Source organism: Falco punctatus (assembly GCF_963210335.1).
Source record: "Falco punctatus genome assembly, chromosome: 3".
Taxonomy (NCBI): Eukaryota; Metazoa; Chordata; class Aves; order Falconiformes; family Falconidae; genus Falco; species Falco punctatus.
The window spans coordinates 117,525,804-117,547,703 of NC_137582.1; the positions used below are offsets into that span (position 1 = coordinate 117,525,804).

General features: G+C 46.7%; 1 protein-coding gene across 1 annotated transcript in view; it reads right to left on the reverse strand.

Annotated features, from left to right (window-relative positions):
• CSMD2 (CUB and Sushi multiple domains 2) overlaps positions 1-21,900 on the reverse strand; it is a 301,013-nt gene that overhangs the window by 155,498 nt on the left and 123,615 nt on the right. Inside the window, exons 7-9 of the mRNA XM_080381216.1 lie at positions 13,967-14,079; positions 7,605-7,682; positions 431-518 (exon numbers count right to left, since the gene is read on the reverse strand). Coding sequence (XP_080237342.1) covers positions 431-518; positions 7,605-7,682; positions 13,967-14,079 — 279 coding nt within the window. The remainder of the gene's footprint in view (positions 1-430; positions 519-7,604; positions 7,683-13,966; positions 14,080-21,900) is intronic.

The window sequence follows — 21,900 nt, forward strand, 5'->3', positions numbered from 1 at the left end:
TTCACCAGGGGCAGGGCCATGCTGTGACTGAAGCTAATTTGAAAAGTGATTTTTTTTATATTTTTTTAAATATATTTTTTTTTGGTGCTGTTTAAGACAGTTCTTTCTGCACTTAACTGGAGCGGGGAATGACAACAAACATGGATTATACAAGCCTGGCTAAACGCCCGTGTTGTGAAAAGAGAAATGCTCTGAAAGAGGGATCATTGCAGATCCTCATCTGGGACACGGTCTCCCAAACACACATGGGCACGTTTACACACACTTGTTCTTTTACAATCACTAGTCTCGGCAAGCTTTTCTGGGAGAACACATTTAGAGGTGTGCAGATGGTCTCTAAAAACAGACTCCAGAATGCCAAGGAGCACACACAATGGTTATCGAGGGTAGCTTTGCGGCATGCAGAAACACACAGAGAAAAGGTTCTTACCTAAAATCGTTGCCTATTCTTTTGCCTCTCTCTGGAATCCCAGGGTCTGGACACATATTATGTCCCTGGGACACACCAACCTGAGTTACTACAAAGCAAAAACAGCACATACAGAGACAGAATAGCAAAAGAAACATTCTTTCATCAACTGTCTTGGTGGAGGTGGAGAGAAAAATGGCAATCGGTAGCTCGAAAACCTGAACATATTCCATTTTGTTTAGGAAAAAAAAAAAAACCCAACAAAAAACCAAAACCAAAAACACCCCCACCAAAACCAAAACAGCTTGGGAAACAAATGTAACTGGAATCATTTCAGCTCGGTTTATACACCAAAGTGTTTTCTAGGAAATGCCAGCTAGGGACACAGTTTTCCCTCCGTTCCACTACAGAAGTACCTCTGAAAAGAGTTTTTTTTTGTTCTGCAAAATGACACCGATTAAGCCAGCCCATTTCCACAGCCTGTGATTAAAACGGGCCACCTGTGACACCACAAGGTGACAGCCTACCGCCCCCCCAAACCCACCTGAGTGGTGCCAGGGAAAGAAAACAACTCAATGAAGAGGCAGGTGTATGATACCAGGGGAAAAACCAAGCACAGAACAAAAGGGAGAAAGGAGAGGGAAATGCAAGTCTAGCATTATAAAGCAAGTAATTTAGTTTGGGTATGAAAAATTTTATGGAGCAACCTTAATGTAACTGCCAACAAACATGAAATCTATGAAGTGGTGATCAGCACTGAATAAACACCTTCAAACTTCATTCCCTACCTCCCCATCTCCACCTTCCCTCTCCAGCCCGTCAAACGGCACAAACAAGCAGTCAGGCACTGACCTGGGGGGGATACAACCTGGGGGGCGGGGGAGGGGGCTCCTGACAAGGATGAGATGAGCTCTGGCAACACACCGATTCCAATTTTGCATTCCAGCAACTCCCAAAACGCACAATGATGGGGGGCAAAGGGATGATTTCGTCACGGAGCTGCCTCAGTTTTATGTGACTCGGTTTTCTTGAATCGCTACGGGAAGGACCCAAGGATGCTGAAGCAGCGAAGCGATGAGTCTGAACCCAGCGCGCGTCCGTTCTACCTCTACCTCTCGCTCGGTTCAAGGAAAAAGCTCTGCTGTATTTCAGCAGACGCTACGTTAGCACAGCGCCCCGAAGACCGCCGCCAAATGGATGATGGTGCGGTGACAAAAGCATGTTTCTCACGAGAGACAGCGCGAGGTGTGCACGGCACGGAGCAGTGAGAGCGATGGAGCCGTGTGCGTGTCAATATTGACATGGGAGGATAAACACGTGGAGTAGCTACACAAACACAGACTGCGCAGCGTGAACACACAGGAAGGCAAGACCATCAAATATGGAAATTATTAATTGGGTAATTAGACCTTGCGGAGCAAGGCACTACAGGTGGAAGACGGAACGCTGTTCCTAAAAGGATGGAGGGAGCTCTCTGCTGGGACGGGGCGCTCACCCCAGCACCCGCACCAGCTGCCTACGCTGGAAATGTGACAGCTTCTGACATCGGCTGCAGGCACAACGCCTCACCTTGTGCCCTTCCATTCGGCGAGGGCCTTTGTCCCTCCCGGCCTCCCGCCCCCCCTTCCCACCCCGCCCCAGGGTGCTGGAGCCCAGCACCCGCAGGATGGCTCGGGGCCGGCCCCGCCGCTGCTCGGGGTCTCGGAGTGCCGCTTCGGTGCTCCACGCTCTCCGTGTGTTTGAGGGCACAAGAGCAACAGACACAGGGCTCGCAGGGAACCAGGCTCCTGGGAGACTGATTTCCCTCTTCTGCATATTCATAACCTCGCGTTAAGCTCAGTCACCAGGACAGAGACACCGGCAAGTGACAGCAGCATGAAAGCGGCACACGCTACCTTTTGATAGCTGCGTTTTGTAGCTACAAAGCTTTGCTGCCAGCCGTCACGGGTTCTGATGCTGAGCGTACACCAGAGCCAGACGGCAGGGAGCCCCTGCCCAGAGCGGGGATTCAGCTCCGGGACTTCCAGCATCAGCACCCCAATAACTGAAGCGGCCACGACAAAACCCCGCGCCAGGAGCCGGCGCCTCCAGCAGGTCTCCAAAATGCAAAAATCATTTGGTGACCCAAAGGAAATCACCGGCTTCCCAGGGCCCCTCTGCTAGTGCTTGAAATCACACGCTGAGTCTGAGAAACGCACGGTCAGCTGCACAAAGGACACTGGTGACACCGTCTTCCCTAGGGCTTCTCAAATCACTACCTACCCACGCAAACACGGTGACCACGCATACAGATGTCTCCAAAGTAAAATTAACGCTTAGAATAGAGCGTACAAACTAGGGCTGGACGTCACCAGCCCGTATGGTACCGAAGGAAAAGCGCTAAGATTTCTCATCTCGCTTCTACACCTTCCCCAGAGCAAAAGCACACTAAAGGAGCGATGCCCACCCTGTCCGCGTGCGCAAACCCAGCTTCCAGAGACATCTCTCCACCCAAAGACCTGCACGCTCTTCCCTGCAGAGCGGATTACCGGATTGCCTTTCCACAGCCCAATTTTTCTCCCGTGGTCAAAGGACTATCCAGACATCTTTTATGCCTGGGTTACTTCCCTCTGCCCTGTATCACATCCATCGATTACGTCCCGTAGCAGATGGCAGTGAACCTGGAAGCCTCCGATGCCAAGCTCTGGGAGGAAGCAAGGCTACAGAGGACCAGCAAAACCCACAGGCAGGTTGTCGGTTACCAGTAACATTTCTTCTCTTGTTAGCTAGCATTTTGTTCATCTCTGTATAACCCGTGTTGATAAACCAGAGAGCAGGTAAGATCAAACAGAGCAGGGTGGAAAGGAAACGTTAACTCCGTAGCACGATAGCTGGGATATTTTACTGGTAAATGTGAAGGAGAGCAAAAGAAAAGGAGAAGATGGATTAGATGGTCACTTACAGAAACTTTTGTTCTTCTACGTTTTGTTTTAAACACACGCACGGGAATATAACCCACATAAGCCATATTTGTTATGCTGAGAACTTGCTGTCAGTACTGCGCTCATCCTCCTGCAGGTCTGACTGATCTACGTCTGGGCTGTAGCGCTCCAAGATGAATTCTTCAAGGTTACTAGAAAAACAATAGGTCTCCAACTGTGATGAACTGTTCAGTTTCTACATTATAGGCTGAAGGAGTCTCTCCCCCAAACCATGCAACTAGTTTTCCGCCCCTTCATTCTCCTCCTGATTTTTTTTTTCAGCAACTACCTTGCCATTGCGCATTCAGGAACAGACAGTGACGACCGCTTTGTTTGACACAGTAATTTACTCCATCTGTTAGAAGAACTGAGAACCTTCTTTAGTTCTCTGTATCTCACCACGTTATTAAAGAAAGTTCATCGATAGGTTCCCGAGGGACAACTTTTTATTGAATTTAGGGATGTAAAATATTAACTAGGAAATAAAGCAGCATCTAAAAAGATTTTACAAAGGCTCCACATTTCTCAGCATGAGAAATACAGTGAAAACAAGTGGGCTTTTCTACTGCCACGGGGGGTGGGGAGGGAAGGACCGTAGCAGCAATTAGTAGTTTTAAAAAGGTTAATCTTTAAGAGCACGTTAAGGCTGGCAGTTACTCCACGGAACCTTCTGGTTAATGGGTTACAAAACTCAGCCCTACGAACGGGAGAGCTACCACCCCAGCCAGTGGCTCGCTGCCCCTCCGCGTCCTTCATCCAGCATCTCCAGAACCTCAGTGGTGCCGATCCCGACGTTACCCGCTCACCCGTCTGGCCAAACGCCAGCGTGAAAAGGGTACAGACTTGGGCTGGTCACGACAACGTCCAGCTGGAAATCTTTTGCTTGGGGAATTCTGACCCCGTAATTCCACATCTTGCCGCTCTCTCAGGCTAGCTCGGAAAAATAGACGACTTCAAAAACGTTTACAGGCTTTCAGATTTTAAATACCATTTGCCAAGACTGTGTTTTGCCCTACTTAAAGCCAAGGCAGCTTCTTTCAGAGCTGGAGTGCTAGAGACCCAGGGCTGCTCCTCTGCGGCTCTGCACTCGCTCCGTGCTGCCGCGGTTCAGCCCGGACCCAGGTACAACCACTCGCAGCTCAGCACCCCATGCAGAAAGCAGGCTTGCTGCAATGCTGAGGATCTAGAAGCTTCCGTACACTTGGCTGAGACCTACAACTGATCAACACCTCCAAAATTACTTGGCGTTCGTGCATTTAAAATAGGCTTTGACAAATCTGAACATACACAGAACTTGCACTACTTCGTACAAGCGCTTCCAAGATATCCAGCAGCGCGTTTTCAGGGATGCCTCATTCAAAGGTCAGAGAAGCGGCTCTGATGTTGTTTTGTAAAAGCAAAGCACCACGCTTTTCCCACTGTGTGACTTGGAATACTCACATTTACATGCTGCGTACAGTAAAAGAAACAATCTCCTAAGCGCAATTTAAAATGTAAAACTGTTTCTTCTATCTTATCCTCAGGAGCTGTATTATTTTTCCTCCAAAAAAAATGATTAAAGCAAAACGTCCAAATCATTTTAGGGATGATGAACAGTACGAGGCACTTGATTTCCATTTCAATAAACACGTTTGTGACTGAACACAGTTAGCACCTCCCCCCCCAAATCTCATATTTCTAGACATTATTTTCCTGCAGTAGTACCACGTGCTGTTCCGTGGATATGTGTCTCCTCTACTCCAACAGATGAAACACACGGGCTTTAATCTGGACAGTTAGGATCTGGCAGCTAACCACAGCGTCCAGCCAGCCCACCAGAAACCTCCTGGAAGACCTGCAGGGTGGTAAGGACACGGCTGCAAGCTGCTCTGCACCGCCACAGATTCTTCAAGGGAGAATTTTAGGATGTGCAAAGAGCACCAGAAAAACATCGCTAGGAAGAAAGCCTTTGAAAATAAAGCATGGCACAGCTCTAGCTATTACCAAGAGACACAGAGGTTTCTAAATTTCCGATATTCGAGTCAGATGAAATAAGAGCACCACTAGCAAACTTCACAGGTCTTTAATCAGCCTGTCCCACCTGTATAATTACCTCTGATGCATACGCAGACTCAGAAGCTCATGGAAGTTTGAGAGAAGAAGGGGCATGGCTAGCCATGCAAATCCAAAAAGCAAGGGGAAAGAAAAAAAAAAAAAAAAAAGAAGATAACCTCTTGGGCTCCATTTTCTGAAAATGAACCATTTTCTGGAGACATCTTCTCCGGAATCAGCATTTCTGAAGTTGAAAATGTACTGTAACAGAAGTGTGACAGCAGAAGGCTGTGGGAGATAGAGCTTAATCTGGGTTTGCAATCCAGACCTTGCTAAGAGCAGCGCACAGGGAAGGAGCTGAAGGCACAAGGGTTGTGGCAAGCACCATGCTGGTAAGGGAAAGGAATTTGGGCCACGGAACTATCACCATCTATATTATTACAGCTTAATAGCTTTCAGGCTAAGCTGCCTCCCTATGCTCTGTTTTGCCTTATCAAATAGGACAAGATTAGCACTACACAAGATGCTGAATTGACAGCTTTGAAGACTGAAGCCTGCTCCCCGTTGGGTGAGGATAAAGCGGGCAGAAACAACAAGAACTTCCTACGTTTTTGCCCTCAAAAGTGGAGCTCGACTGGGGCAGAGCAGGACAGCCCAGCAAGGGGAGTTCAGGCGCTGTCTCTCGCTCAGCCCCCACCTTCCCCCGAGCCCCGGGCACGGCCAGAGCTGACAGCGGTCATTAGGGAAGCAGCCTCGCGTTCCCAGGAAGGAGAAATGGGAATCCTATATATTCCCAACGCCGGAATACTTACAGACAGTAAACTAACGACTCCGAACCAGGCTAACGTCTTCCACTCAGCCAAGACTCCCTCCCCCACACCCCAGGCAGCAGACATCCCACTCCAAACACATCCTTTTCTCTCCGGTGCCCACACAATCAAAGACCGTGGCACCTTCCAACAGAGCTTCGCCCTTAGTTAAGTGAGCTGAAATGTTTATTACAATTAAATTCTTCTCGGCAAGAAGCATCATACAACCAGAAACATCTTGCATAAAGGGACTTTCTTAAAACTGAATTCATTTCCTCAAAACACATCCTACCATTTTCTGCTCTGAAGGTTTTGGGCAACTTATACCCTGCTATTTAGTTACCTTGTTGGGCTTTGCTTCTGAAAAATGTGAGACTATAAGCACTCTCACGTGGGCCTAGAAGCGAGCCATTCTCATTTCAGACCGACAGTGAGCAATGCTTTACATTCAGTTCATCCTTTTTTCTTAAGTGAATTTGGCATCCAAAATTCAGACGAGGGAAATGTCCAAACGGTACCTCTTTGATGGGTGTAATGGTCTATGCAACAAAATGAGCAATCGCCTCTTCTCCTCTAAAAAGGTATTTTAAAAAATGCTACGTTCTGCTCCTGTTCGAATTCATATAAAACATAAACTCGAGTTAATGCTGATCCCTCCTGTTCAATATTATTAATAAGTCCCGTTAGGAGCCTAGTGGTCCGTCCACAGTCAGGCATAAAGAACTACGGGTCCTGCTTCTGATTTGAAAAGGACCTAAAAAGCAAAGAGGAACGGACCTAACGGCTTCCCCTCCTGCAAGAGGAAAACACAGCAGTGACCAGGTGACATTCTGAGCACACCTCTAACATATCAACCCCTAGACATGCCGAAAGCGAGTAACTAACAAGTAGACCGTAAAAATCAGTATTACAAGCTCTTGCACAGCAGCGGTATCATTTTTCTTCAGGGACAATTAAATAAAATGCAAAGAGAAAAAGAGAGAGGCTGCCATTGCCTCTGCAGATTTTCTGCTAGGTCTTTTTCGGTGGGGTTGCTTATCCCTAACTCCTAATTTCACAGCAGTAGCATCAATGCAGTTTTCAAAATTGTTTACAGTTTGACACTTTCCACGCTAAAACCCAACAGAAATCATGAACCCCAGTCCGTCATCGAGCAGAAAGCATACAGTATATATTAAATGCACACACACCGATCCCCTCCATTCCCACTTCAACGAGTTAGTATATGCTTGTGAATAGAGCACTGGAAGTGATGCAGTAATGCAGAGGGAGGAGAGGGAAAAGCATTAAAACTTTTAAGAGTGACGAAGTTTTAGAGATTACTGGAAAGTCAAATGAAATGTTCAAGGAGACCATTATACAAAAGACAGCGTAAGGAGCAGCCAAAAAACTTACACACTGATGTCTTCTGGTTATTGTCCTTGCTGGGCATTAGCTTCACCCCTCTGGACTTCAGTTCAACTTGCTTTTTGACTACAGGGACAGATTTAAAACAAAGCAGAGACAAGGGAAAGATTCAGCTAAGCATTAGGGATTATTTAAAAAGAACATGAAGCAACATTTGTAAACCACCCACCCATGCTGCAGGACACCCTGTGTCTTCCCCTTACAGCCCGGACAGCTTATCCTGCCCCTCGGAGCCGTGTTAGGTCTGGGCTGGTGTCCCTGGGGGTCCGAGCCAAGCCGACCCCAGCCGAACACAGCTCCTCACCCCTCTGTAACCACGGCATTTTGCTTAACGGGATAAAAAACGGGAAACAGGCAAAAGGGAAGCTCTGGAGGAAAAGGGCAGCTTGGTTTCACCCGGTTTGACTGCGGCAGTTCTTCCACGAACGCGTTATGGAGCGAAGCCATTCTCCGCTTCTGCGGGAATACCGCGCCCCACGTGAACACCCCATAACCTACCAACCGTAATCACGATCTGCCTAACGGTAGGCTCAAAAAGGCAGTAAAATCCCAGGAAAAAGGGCCACGGTAAAACCACGTTACTGGCAAAGAGAAGCGTGAGCGCACAGACCCACTACTCATAGCCACAGGCACAAGTAGAGATGCTGCACAGCAGCTACCAGAGCTCCCGGTGTGACCATTCACCTCCCCACTCTGCTCCTCACCCAGAAAACGAGAAACCACTAGGGTTGCAACAAGATCCCTATCCATCCATCCATCCATCCATCCATCCATCCCCAAGAGAGCCCCGTCCTTCTCAATATGAAAATCCCCCGCGTAACTGAGCAGCTCCTTGTTTTTATTATCTGGACTTGGCTGCCACCGAGGCGCTCGCTACACCAGAGGGTTCTGCACAAACCCCACACTGGCAAAACCATCTGGATACCGGGAGCGAGAGAGAGAGGCAACGGCTCCCTGCAGCACAGACACAGCTATTTTTGCCTAACACACAGCAGAATTTTTTTAGTGGCGTTATTTGAAGTTAACGTGGTTAAAGAACAACTTCACAGCAGAAAGCACGATGCCCAAATCACTTTATGGGATCCCTTCTCCGACGAGCCAGTCCTTATCTACGGAGAAATGTTCTTTTCTTGTTCTTTATCTTGTCATACTTTCATCCCTAAATTAGCACATTTTTAAGACAACGTTGTCAAGAAAAATTACCGATACAACTAACAAGCTTTTTTAATCATGCTTTTTGGTTTTTTGCTTAAAAAAAAAAAAATAAAAATCTGTTTATAACATCTGTCTGCAGGAGCTTCAGACAGGGAGATGTCAAGAATTATTCCTTGAAGCTTACCTAAGGCAGTGCTTTTCTGAGCTCGACGCTAGCTTGGAGCTTTTTGTTGATCATTTGGCTACAGCTTTTTGCTTTCTCTTTAAATAAAGCAGCTCTAACTTCAAACTGAGGTCCACATTAGCTTAAAAAACCTCGATGAAAAAAAGCTCGTGTTGTTCACATCTTTCTTACCAGTACTGTGTCTTTAATCTGTTGGGGGGTGTGTATTTTTTTTTATTTTTTTAAAGAAGGGAAAAATAATTAGCAGTATGCCACTTTCAAAGCAAATTATCACACACTTGTTTCTTTTTTACTGTAAATCCACAAGGAGAAATGCAGCAGGTTTCCCAATGCCCCTGACAGCCACGTATTTCTCCAGGTCACGGACTGATGACGCCGGGAGATATGGAGCCCGACATCGAGCCTCTCAACAACTGCACCATCAAGGGACCAACAGAAGACCCACAGGGCCACCAAATCTAACGTTGGGGGGCAAATTTTGAAACCTCTTTCTGTCTCAATGGGAACAGCGACAGCTTTAAAACACGAACGCGCTCTGCAGCCTTTTGGCTGTGTGACAGTGGGGGTCACATCTACCACGCCACTGGGATAAAGCGCCGAGCAGGTCCCCTTCTGCTCATCCTCCGTAACGCCGCCGTTCCCGATTCTCTGGCACTTTCCAAGCAAGTAGAGGGATAACCTCGTGGTCACAGCCAATGTTCCCGCCCAGTCAATAAAATACAGTCAAGCCCAAGCATCCAGGGCTAAATCTGAGCGACTGCAGGATGCACAATGGCTCGTGACTTTGCAGTAGCTAATTCATTGCTCTGTAAAGTGCTCTGGGGCACCATCAGTGAGAGAGCAGCTTTATAAAAATAATTTCCATTTTTATATTCTCTGCATCTTCCCGTTGCAAGTTACTTGATACAATTACCAGTGAATGTTTCTCCTAGCCACCTACAGAAAAGCACAGGACCATCAAGTTCTGCGTGATAAAGGAAGAAGCCTGGAGCCTTAAAAGATGAGCAAAGCTTTCCAGTCCCTGGCGCATGCTCTGTGCACGTGGTATCGATGCCGGCACCGTGCACGGGATAACGCATCCCTGGGAGGGTCAGCACTTATCAGGGTGCGCCAGCTGCCGAACTGCACCACAGGGCTGCTGAACATCCCAAAATCAGCATGGGGAGCTCAGAGCTGCAACACACCTCAGCCTGGCCAAACACGGCCAATTTTTAAAGGATGCACCCAATAACAAAGGTTCACCCATATTCATTCCTGCTTTCACCACCCAGCCAGCAGAACCCCACTCCAAATTTGTGACTAATGGAAAGCCTAGCTCCAAAAAACCCAACAGCAATCAAAACAAGCAGCAGAAACCAAACCTTCGTTACTAAGGACCAGGCCTAAAATGCGGAGATGAAGATGCAATACCCATGAAGTATTTACTCCCCTAATTGCATCGTGTCTATTTCAATGATAATTGATAAAGAGATATCACTACATACTCTCCTTTTAATCCTTCATTTTGTTTGTGACATGGAAACGTAATGATGGAAGTCAAGCTGTACAAATTACCCTAGATGAGAACAAGTCAGAATACAGTATCATTTCCTTTTTATATAAAAAAAAAATAGTAAGAACAATTCTCCTACTCTATGCCCTCAAAAATCTGGTATATGAAAACCTATTTTGTTTATAAATTTGAATGTGGAACAGGACTACAAAGAACTGTGTCAGGATAATTGCATGAACAGAAATTCCTCTATTTTCTGGAGGGTTTTGCTGCTCACGTGTATCTGATAGATTCTAATGGAATACTCAGTGTCCTGTCAAATTTGAAAGATGACATTACAAAGCTTTTCCAGCAAGCAGGTAGTCTGGGATGTTTCTTTGAAATTGTTTCACGTTGCTCTAAATGAAAATTTAAGGAGACATTTATTTATTTTTAATTTGGAAAACAGCATTTCAGCAAAAATCTATTCTATGAACCTCTGTTCGCCTTGCTAGGGGTTTGGTATTAAACACAGACTTGTCTGAATCTTTTTTCCTCCTGCTGGGGCGTTTTAGCATCCTCTGGGACACAACGGCAGGTTGCTTACAGGGATCCTTACTCAAGCTGCAGGTGAAGAGAAACACCCTCGACGCAACAATTTTGAAACTCGTCATTTATGCCCTCCATCAGCTGGCCGAAGCAGCAGTTCTTTAGGAATCAAGAGCCTGCAACAAGGACCGGGATTTTCCTGGCTCTGCCTCTCCCTGAGCATCGCCCAGGAGACTCAACAGGTTGCACAGCACATGCTGTAACCCCTTTGTAAGACGTGATCCAACAGGAAGACTGGCAGATCCGTTAAAAATTAGGCGTGCGTATTTCTAGATATATACACGTCCTTAAAAGCCGTTTCTGTGGCGCAGCGCGTGCAACAGGCAGCTCCTCAGACCGTCAGGGAAGGGAGAGGTCTGCGGGTTCCCCGTGCTGCGCCATGGGCTGACACCCACCCGCGTCCCGCTCTCCGCCTGAGGATGGAAGATGGAAGGGGAAGGGAACGGGGTGGGGAGATCAATCAAAGATGCAATTATGTGGTGGTAACAATCAACTAAAAAGCAATTTGGGATCCAACTTCTGTAACAAAATGTGCAGAGAGAGATGGGCTACACCATTCTGTAGACCTGTTCAGCACCATTTTAAATTCAGCAGCTTTTTCATTACCTCGTGGCTATGCTGATGGAGGGGATGACAGGGGATACCTGGCTGTGCTGTCACTTCTTCTCGCTAAGGCACGTCTACCTTATTTTCTTAAGACCTGCAGGTAGACGGCACCTTTTTGGGAAGGCAGAAGCGGCAGGAAGAAACAACAACAACAACAAAAAAAAAAAACAAACCCCAAAGACTGATGCACCAGTTTCTCTACAGCCCCTTTCATAAGCTCAGAGGGCGCAGGGAAGCAAGTATTTGCAAGAACACAAGATTCCCCTTACATAAAAAAGGGAAAAAGAAAGGGGAAAATATTTTAACTCTCCCTGGAAGGCAACCAATTTACTGTAGTAATAAAGAAAAGCTGAATACTGGGTGATTATATCTAACCTTGCCTTTACATTCATAAAGATATATCCGAATCAGGGTGTGGATTAGAAAGAGCTGAAATAGAAGATAGAAAGGCGGCGTTCTGCTAAACTAGGTATCAACGTTAAACAAGCTGGAAGGGAAATTATTTTCTTATAGATTATCAGCAACGCCTAGTACTGTCTCAGAGGACACAGAATGTTAATCAGTGATGCATACAGATGTCTTTGGAAAACAGATGACAACTTAGATTCACCCTAACCCTCTCCTCTTCCTCTTGGACAACCCCGGGGTCTGCTTCATCTCTACTGCTGAAAAACACAGTTGCTCTGTTTTATATGGCGTTACATATCCCACCTTGTACGTGTTTCTCTCCATTAAAATACTTCTGTCCAAGCATGGTTATGTTCTTATGAAAAGGGTTAAGAGGTTTTTGCAGTTGCACTGGCACCTTGAACGTTGTACAGACACAGATTCCACTGACTGCCAATACCCTGCCTTTATACCGGGGTGGGGTGGGGTGTGGTGTGGTTCGCTTTGTTTCTGTTTTAAGTACTGAAACCTTCCCCAACAGACAGAAGGAACCTGACAAACTCCATAAAACCCAGCAAGTGCGTGAACAATGAGCGCCAGATTCCCTCTGCCAGCTCGACAGAGGTCCAGCTTCAATGCCATCTCAAGAGCACATTTTTAAGTTGATCTTTGAAACGCTCAAAACACAAAAGCACAGTTCATTATATCGAACAAAACAGCTTCCAAAGAGTGTGCTAGATTAGAACCCCCTGACATTTATCTAATCAGAGGAAATTATAACATTAATCTGTACTTTTCTATTTAAGAAAAAAGGATGATTCAGACAGGTGTTTTAATAGAAAGCAGCAATCATGACAGCAAAGGAAAATGTCGTATCAAAAAGCCATCAGCTGCGTGCAGTCATTTGTGTTACCCAGGAAAAACAAAGGGGGCTTTTTTCTTATAATTTGAAGTCATTTATATGTTAAAGGAAAGCAAGGGAAGTTAAGTTACAATGGTGATTCACAGAGCCCACATGGAGGCCAGGACAACACAGCTCGGGCTAAAGGAACAGGGAACAAACAAATGGGGCGAGTTTGTAGATCATTCCAAGGAAACTCGGCTCCCTCTCTCTTCGTTCCCATTAGTCCAGGGCTACGGCACCCTCCTCACCACAGCCATCCTCCTTGCTTTTGAGGGGAGCTCTGCAGCACGCTGACACAAACCTGGAGGGTGGGCGAGGAACTGGGTGCCATCCCTGCTCCTTCCCCGCTTTGTTTTCCCTCTCCCTGATCCTGCCTCCGGCGCCACTGCCTGAAGCAACGCAACTCCCCTGCGCCCACAAAGTCCTTCCAGGTTCTTCAGCATCCCCAGAGAGGACAGCTCTGAGGAACCCGCTCTGGCGAGTGTTCGGCCCCAACAGGATGCACCGAATGGGTCACCGGGGCTGCCCGCACACCGCGGAGCACCACAGCATCCCAACTCCTCTGCCAGAGCATCTCCTCTCCCTCAACAGCATCTTAAGGACCCCAAACTGAAATCCACCCTTCCAGGGATGCCGGGTGAACCCGGAGCGGTTTACACTTCATTCAAAACAGACTCAGTTACCTCTCGCCTGAGCGGGGTGTAACGGCAGCGCAATCTCTGTGAGACCCTAAGACCACCCTTGGCCCGGGGGCACCCTGCCTGTATCCCCACATCCCACACGCTGCCAGCAGCGGGTACAGGACCCGCTCCTAAGGAAGCACACAGTGCAAATGAATCTCCCTGTGGTACTCCCAACAGCAGTTCTGCACATGGCAACGCCTAGAGACCCCGCTGGAAAAATTGATGTTAACAGGATACAGAAGGGGATCATGCAGGAAGTTAACTGTAGGTTCCTCGGGGGGGGGGGGGAGGGGGGAATAAAATTGGCTAAACACACACTGTGAATAGCGAGACAGGCCAGTGAGCGTTTACCTTGATACTGGGCACTGAATCCCTTCTGCCTGTGGTTGCCATCTGATGTGAAGTGAAGCCGCAGCCAGTTTTTACTGCTGATAACCGGGGCAGGCAAATTCATCCCAGTAAACCTGCAAGAAACCAACCAGTAACAGCCAAACGTTAGTATGGTTGTAAATGATACCCCAAATCCCTCCTCCTACAGGAACACAGGAAATCCTGAGCAAGGACCGCAGGCCCCAGGGATGCATCCCTGCACCCCGCGGATGCTCCTGTGCCTGCGCTCCCTGCCTTGCCTTCCCATCCAACGGTTACACAGTTGTTAATTCCCGGCGTTTCCAGTCCTTCCTCCTCAGGCAAAGGATACATATGGGGGGCTGAGCTGGGGGCTCACCAGGCAAACGGGATGGGCCCAGCTGGACAGCCTGGAGGCCTCCAGCCCTCTCCTACCTCGCCAAGAACGTGTGGAAGGTACAGAATGGCTCCGAGCTAGAGAAGCGCTACATGTTTCCCCAGAGTAACAGCGCCTCGCGGCTCCGTCACCTTTTGTATCTCATTAGTATCATGCAGAAATGACAAAATCATCTCAGGGGACACGCTACAGCGAAGGTATGCAAGATGAGCTTGAGTCTCAAGCTTATTCAGTTCCCATCTTCATATTTGGTTAACCCAGTTTAAAAAAAAAAAAAAAAATAAAAAAAATGTTTGTTTTAACTGACAAAGAGAAAGGATTGCAAGAACGATTTTTTTACTGGAAATAGCCAGCAAGAAGCAATTATTTATGATCCATCCCAACCTGCAGAAGATTACAGCCATCAAACACGAGGTGGAAAGCTCCACAGCCCATTAGTAGTCCTCCCGCAACTGTTTCCTTCATACCTCTTTATACACTTTTTTTATTATTTTTTTAAATATTATGCTGTTTGCTTTATTAAACTCCCGATCATAATTCTTGGCTGAGTTGTCACATGCCAGGTCTCAGTCTGGAACAATGTTTACTTAAGTCACAGCACTCTTGAACTGAGGTATATAATGGAAACATTAACCGTGGTAGGGAGAACAACACTACCATGACAAAAGCTATTACGGAATCCTATTATTGTTAATGAAAGCCCATTTACATTTTTAATCATGGACTGTCACTTATTTAAAAATTACTGGCATTCCAATACCTATGCTTTTTTACGTGAAGGTAAAAGGATCCTGGAAATCTATCCCATTCAAAAGGCTACTTCAGATTTTATTACCACACATTTTCAACAGCAGAATCGATAGCCCAGAAAATATTATAAAAGCCCTCCGCTCCACTAACACCTCCAAAGGTGAATTTACCTCTTTCCAAGGCAAGCGGCAGGGAGCCAGGATGGTGCTTGGCAGCACATTTATTAATGGTAGAGGAACTGCAATGTAATCCTGCTCTACTAGTTAATGAAATAGCAGGGATGATTGCGCTGCATAACTAATCCATCTCTGCCACCTACAGTACAGCCTTTAAACCTGGTGTTATCCTGTGGCTGAATTCTGCATAATTACAAAGCATGATGAAAACATTCTTTACGCTATAAAACTGTTTAAGACTGTTCCTGATCATTTCTCTATTGATTATTTTCATCTCAATTTTGCAGACCCTTTTGAAATACAAGGCGTAATAAAAATGGGTTCTGTAGGGCGTTGTGCCATCCTTGGATAACTCAAAGACAGCCGAACCAAATTAATTTGAAACTTTTTCAAATAACTGAGTTGAAACAAACATATCTGGGGCTGATGGCAAACATGGGATGCCTCAAACCAATTCTGAGAAAGTTACTATGGCTGGTTGTTATGACAACGTGTTTAAACTTAATACTCTTACCCCCAAAGGCTGTTTTATTATTTGTTCTGAATCAATAGTCAAACTTCTCATAAATAATCTTCAGGTATGCAGAGCCAAATTTTACTTTCATAACTGTGGAGAGCCAAGTAATTCAATCGCCTGATATAAAAACTAGAGAACAATAAGATTAACCTGCCTGAATGAGGTAGAATTTCACTCTTCTGTCCCCCCACCCTATTTTTTAATATGCACATACTTTGGAGGAGTGGATTCACTAGCCTGCAGACTAGCAATCTACTTACACATACGTTTTAGGGATGCGAGTAGCCCGCTATTAACTTCCAAGGATCCCACATACATGAAGTGCTAGAATTTCACCAACCGAGTGCATTAACACTTCGAAAATCAATTAGACAAATGAATGGCTTGCACCTTCCTGCTACCTTTGCAACAGCACAAATAACTACTGAAGGCAAAAGCAGGAGGAGAGAAAAATAATCAACCACAACCATAGTGCTTCGTACCCACTTCACACTGCTATAAAAAAAATACAGAAGATTTAGGGTGAAGGAAAATGGTTCCCTGAATTTCCTGCATGTAAATTTTCATCAGCACCATATGTCATTTGCTTAAGACATTGACAGCTTCTTGAAAGGACTAAATCAGCCAAGAAATCACTATCAGGTCCTCATTTCCATACACACCACCGCTCAAACTCTCAGCACACAAGAAGACTCTATTCTCGAGGGTTCCAGCCTAACAGACTCCCTCTTCTCCCTTTTATCTGCCTGTTCTCTCATTTTGGAAGTCAAGCAGCTCCCTGTTAACGCCAGGTTATTTGGAACGAGTTTAGAGCCCAGGTCCTGCCGGCCAGCAGCAGCCGGCTCGGATTTTTGGATGGAAGGAACAGCTAAAACACGACGGCAGAGCACGAAGGTGCTTCCCTCACCGCCCCAGCGCCTTCACCGAGCGGCAGGAATCCTGGTGGGATCACTGGGACAAGCATGTGGAAATGCACCAGGCAACAGGCGGAAACATGGATTTTGGAAGTGGATTTTTTTTTTTTTTTTTTCAGAAAAAAATAAATGATTCCTGTTAATAGAATAGAATTAGTTGCAGAACACAAAGGTCTTTTTGATTAGCTTAATTGCTTGCGGAGATACGATTTCAGGCTCTGTACAGGCACTGAGCCCCGAGCCCCCACGTATACTCCCAAGGAAGGAAAACTCCATATGATGGAAATATAATATTTAATGTGTGAATGGTACTGCTCCCCCCAGCCGCACAGCAGTTGTAAACCTCCACGTGTGGAGCACTGAGTGGAGAAAAAGCCAAACCGCTGCAGGAGGGAACATGCTAGAAGGCACAGGCTTTCATTCCAAATTCCTGCACCTTGGCAGGGTCCAGCCAGCTGGCAAGCCACCCTCCACAACCAGGGACAGAGCATCCCAGTCTTCCAGCGCACACCCCCCCACTGCCACCACTGCCTCTGCTGGTGGGCGATGCCAGGACCAAGGTTCCTTCCCACCGGATGGGTCAGGGGCAAAAAATATTCTGATGGATAAGGAATACCGTGGCTCAAGCGAGGCATTTAATGCAAATCATCAACGCTCACCTGCAGATAACCACTAGCTTCTCCCCATAAGGCTCCCACAGGTTTCAAATAATCGTTAGGAAGCATTAATAGTTAATTGATAATGGAATATTTAATTACAGATAAACACAGTTGAACTGAAGCAGCTGCATGGTCTTTGAATGCAAATGCCCTGGCTGCTCTTGATGAATCTCCAATGAAATGGGAAAGATGCTCAGCAGGCGAGAGTCGAGAGCAATCGCAAACGCCAGAGGAACATCTCAAGTCTCCTGCAGGAGCCACCACGGCTCGTCTGCACGCGGGGATAACGCCAGGCAGCACCAATTAGCACCGCTAAACCCACGGGCAGAGCGACAGCAGCCCAAGACAAAAAGGCCGTCGGCAAAGGCTGCGACAAGCTCCTGGGGAGGATGCTGACTGCACCGTGACACGGAGTACGCAACGGTGGCGCTGCCAACTTCCCAAGGTCACATTATTTTTCTTTATAAACCCAGCGCTGCTGTGCTGGCTTCGAGAAAAAGGAGGAGCCACCTTACAGAGACTTGGAAATGCACAGAGCTAATTAAAAGAAGCTGGAACGCCTTTCCACGTTCCCCAGCACACTTTTGTACTACATTATGTGCTCGGAATTCTCAGCACCCACCATTAGCCCAATAAGAGATTGAATTTCTAATAGTCCAGTGAGTCATGTAAATAAAAGCCCTTCTCTTCTGGACCTCTGCCACTGTATTTTTCAGTATTCCAGGCTTTTCCTTCTTTTTTCCCCTCTTTTTTTTTTTTTAAATAAATCTATCAGCAATTTGAAAAAATTACCAAGCCTTTGTAATGTCCATTTCCCTCCCTCCCCCCCCCCCCCCCCCCCCTTTCTTGCTGCCATCACCAGGAGATATGAATCACTTTATTAAATATTCAGCTTCCTGAATACGGCAACATGTTAACTGAAATCTAAGGCTTTGGAATGACTAAGTAGCAATGTAAGAACTATTTTTTAAGTAAAATCAATAACCATTACTCACTGATGGGAATTTGGTACCCATTTTACATTAAGCATTTTTTTAATCCTGGAATCACTTGTGAAAGAGATGTAACCGTGCTTCCACTCAAAAATCATTCCTGCAGCCGTGCCTTTCTGAGTCTGGAGCATCCGGAGAGGATGCTGAGGCCAGCAAGGCTGGGAAGGACCAGGCTCTTTGCTCTGTCTCCCCGCCTGGTGGCTGGGGATTGGGAGAACATCCTTCCTCCAAAAGTTGTTTCAGCCCGGCCCCGCAAGGACCATGTTTCAGGATGCTCTGGCTTGTGCTCTAGCCATGAGAAGACCCTGAAAGCAAAACTGACCTTTCAAAGCACACCAAACACTTTGCACGAGGACAAGAACCCCTGAGAAGGTGCCTAACTTCAGGCTCTATAAGATATTGAATGACTTTGATCAAGTTTCAAGTGTCTTCAACACCAACATCAAGCAATCAGCGCGCAGAAATCAGCGCTGGGACAACGGGAACTTTTGTAATTGCTTGAAGCCTCGGGAAAACTCTATGGTAGGGAGGATTAAAAAAAAATAGCATTTTTTTTTCTTGATGTCTAAGCCTGCCTTCTCTTCTCCTGCAATTTAAGCTCATCCTATGCACAGCGGAGAGAGAAGAGATTTTAGTTTTTTACATCGCGGTCCTCTGATAGAGAGACACTGGGCGCTTTGAGGACAGCAGGCTCCTGGCTCCCCACTGCCGCTGGTGAACGCTGCACATCAACAGCTTTGAACGTGAACCACCAATTTCATCTCTGAATGAAGAGGAAAAAAAAATATAAACACTGCACTCAGCCTGCTGTGGGGGCAGCTGGGTCACCCCACTGCTGAACGAGGTCAGCGGGACAGACTGTACGTACGTTTGGGATGAGGATTCAAGTCCCACGTGTTTGTTGTAGCTGCGTGGCACGGAGGACTGTGTCAGAAGAGACCCAACATACCAAGAAGACAAGAATTCCCGTGATTGCAAGTTTTAGAAGAGCCAGGGAGGGAGTTTTTTGGATTTTGGAATGAGGGGTCTTCCTGCTGCGGGCTGAGCCCCGGTGCCCTGCGCCCAGGTCTCCTGCCGCTGTACCAGGCACTGGATGTATTTACCTTCCTGATCATCTGCACTTCCAGCAAAACAAACCAACCCACCCAAGAAACCAAAACCGCGCCAATACTCGGCCATAACCGCCACCACACTCCTCCAGCAGCTCCCTCCTCCAGCCCACGCCGCCTGCTCAGCCAGCAACACCTGCAGCACCAGCACAAAATTCCACTTCCCCACCCCAAAAAAAAACAGTCTTCTCCTTTGCCAGCACGGCTCTGAACCCTCACCCCAGCCCCCAGCCCGGCACGCCGTCTGCAAGGCTAGATGGCCTGTGAAAAATACCTCTCAAGCAACAGATTTTATCCCAAATACTTCCCAATATTGTTTTTAAACCAGAGCATTAAGGCATCCTTTCCTGAAGGGAAACTGAAGCCTCCGCATTACACGCAGCTCCTCCAATTCCTTTGCTGCGTAATACAGAAAGGTTAATGGTATCAAAACTCCTCTTTTGAGCAAAAGCAGTGAAGTGTGGCTTTCTCAACTATTTTCTTTATTTCTTTTCTTGCTCTTGTATTTCACATTGGATTCAGGCATTTAATATTTACGCCAGTCACTCAGCCATTCCTCCCTTGGCACAGTTAGTATTACTGTACATGGATGGCACCGATTAATCTGCATTCACGCACCATTATCTATTTACAATCCCAATTCCTGGCTTTAATTTGGTTCCACATGGAGAGGAAGAAAAGAAAAGAAAAGAAAAATCAATAAAATGTCAGCAAGTGAGCTAGAAGCTGCAGAATAGTGGAAGGAGATATTTGCAGACAGAAGATCCAATTTTAACTACCCTGAAATTTGATTACCACGAATTTGAGTGCAGTACTTAAGGAACCCAGAAACAACGAGCATCTCATTGCATGGATGCTGCACAAACCGACCGTAGGAGAGTGTGGAGTCGAAGGTCACAACCAAAGGTAAGAACTGCACTTGAAATCACATTACTTCAAGTGATTTATTCTGAAATAATGGATTTAAGCACGAACTTGGAAGGCACACGTGTGTCCTGGGCTGCCCAGAGGGAGGATGTAGTCAAACACCAGCTTCAGCGAGCCCCAATAAATAAAAGACAAAGTCACTGGGGCTGCCTTCCCCCGTGCCCGCGCCCTCCCCCCCCCCCAACTATTCTTCTTTTGGTTCACTCTTAACACAGAACAAGCTGAGCCCCCGAAGGAGGAGGTTACAATTCCAAGGTCACACCAGTATTAGCTCAGCACAGGGAGTTACACTCTGACCTTTTCAGATTCAGCAAAGATGCGTGTTGCATTTTCCAACAGCCTCATCGCTCTAGAATAAAGACTTTTTTTACAGCACCTGCTCTTGCTTAGGATTTTTCAGAAGACCATGAATCCTCGATTTGCACGGGCACGTCCAAGCACAAGCACTTGCAAGAACAGTGGAGCATCGCTGCGCTCTTCATGCTTTACTGGAAAGGACTTGGGATGAGCCTTGCTCCCTGCTCCGACAACACCGTGCACCAGGCTGCCCACTTCCCAGCTGGGATTTCTCAGCCGCAAGCACAGGGCCACTATTCACGCCACCTTCTTACATCCCCTCGGCACATGGCCATCTAACCACCAACCTGCTGATGACCAGTAGCATCGGCCAGTCCCTGACAGACATGGGGTCCCCCTAGAGCCTCCAACACTAACGTGGGGGAAACCATCTGATACTGCATCTTCCCGCAGCACAGCTGCACCTTTTCCTGCTTTTTAACCCAAACTGAGATCCGCTTTAGTCACTTTAGGTGCTTAACACCACCTGACAGTCATGGTCAATAGAGATTTAAAGAGAAGAGCATGCACACCTGGTAGTAGAACAAGAAAAAAAAAAATACACAAACACCTTAAATTTCGGGCCGTGGGTGCTTGGTTTAAGCAGAACTGTTCGAGGTACAGAGTGATGCCAGCTCAGACCCCAGCAGCTTTGCAGCTCTTGATGGTCTTTATTACACTGAAGCGTTCTGACTATTCAGAGATTAATTTTCCTTCCAGTACAACTAGGGGACATATTGCAGAAGCTCTTGATATCTCCGTGTATTATTATTCACTTCACCTGTATTTTTAACTTTTCATCCAAACCTCTACTCAAATTATCATGAGAGCTGTACCATTAATTCTGAACATCTTACTTGAGCATGTCTACTCTCTTAAACAAAGTATACTTAAGCACCTCTAGACCTCATTTTTCGGTCGCAGGAGACATCCCATCACAATGGACTTCTACAAGGAAAATGAATAATTAGATCAAGTTATTGTTCCTCGCTAAACGCTGCAGGGATGGGAAGAACACCCTGCATCTTAAGTCTGGTTCAGCAGCACAGTTACACGAGCCCAGGAGATGCTCAGACGCTGCAGCGGGAGAGCTGCTCCCCACGGCTCCCCACGTCTTTGCAAGCGTCAGCCTGCCAGCGTGTAAATCCCCAGGGATTCCT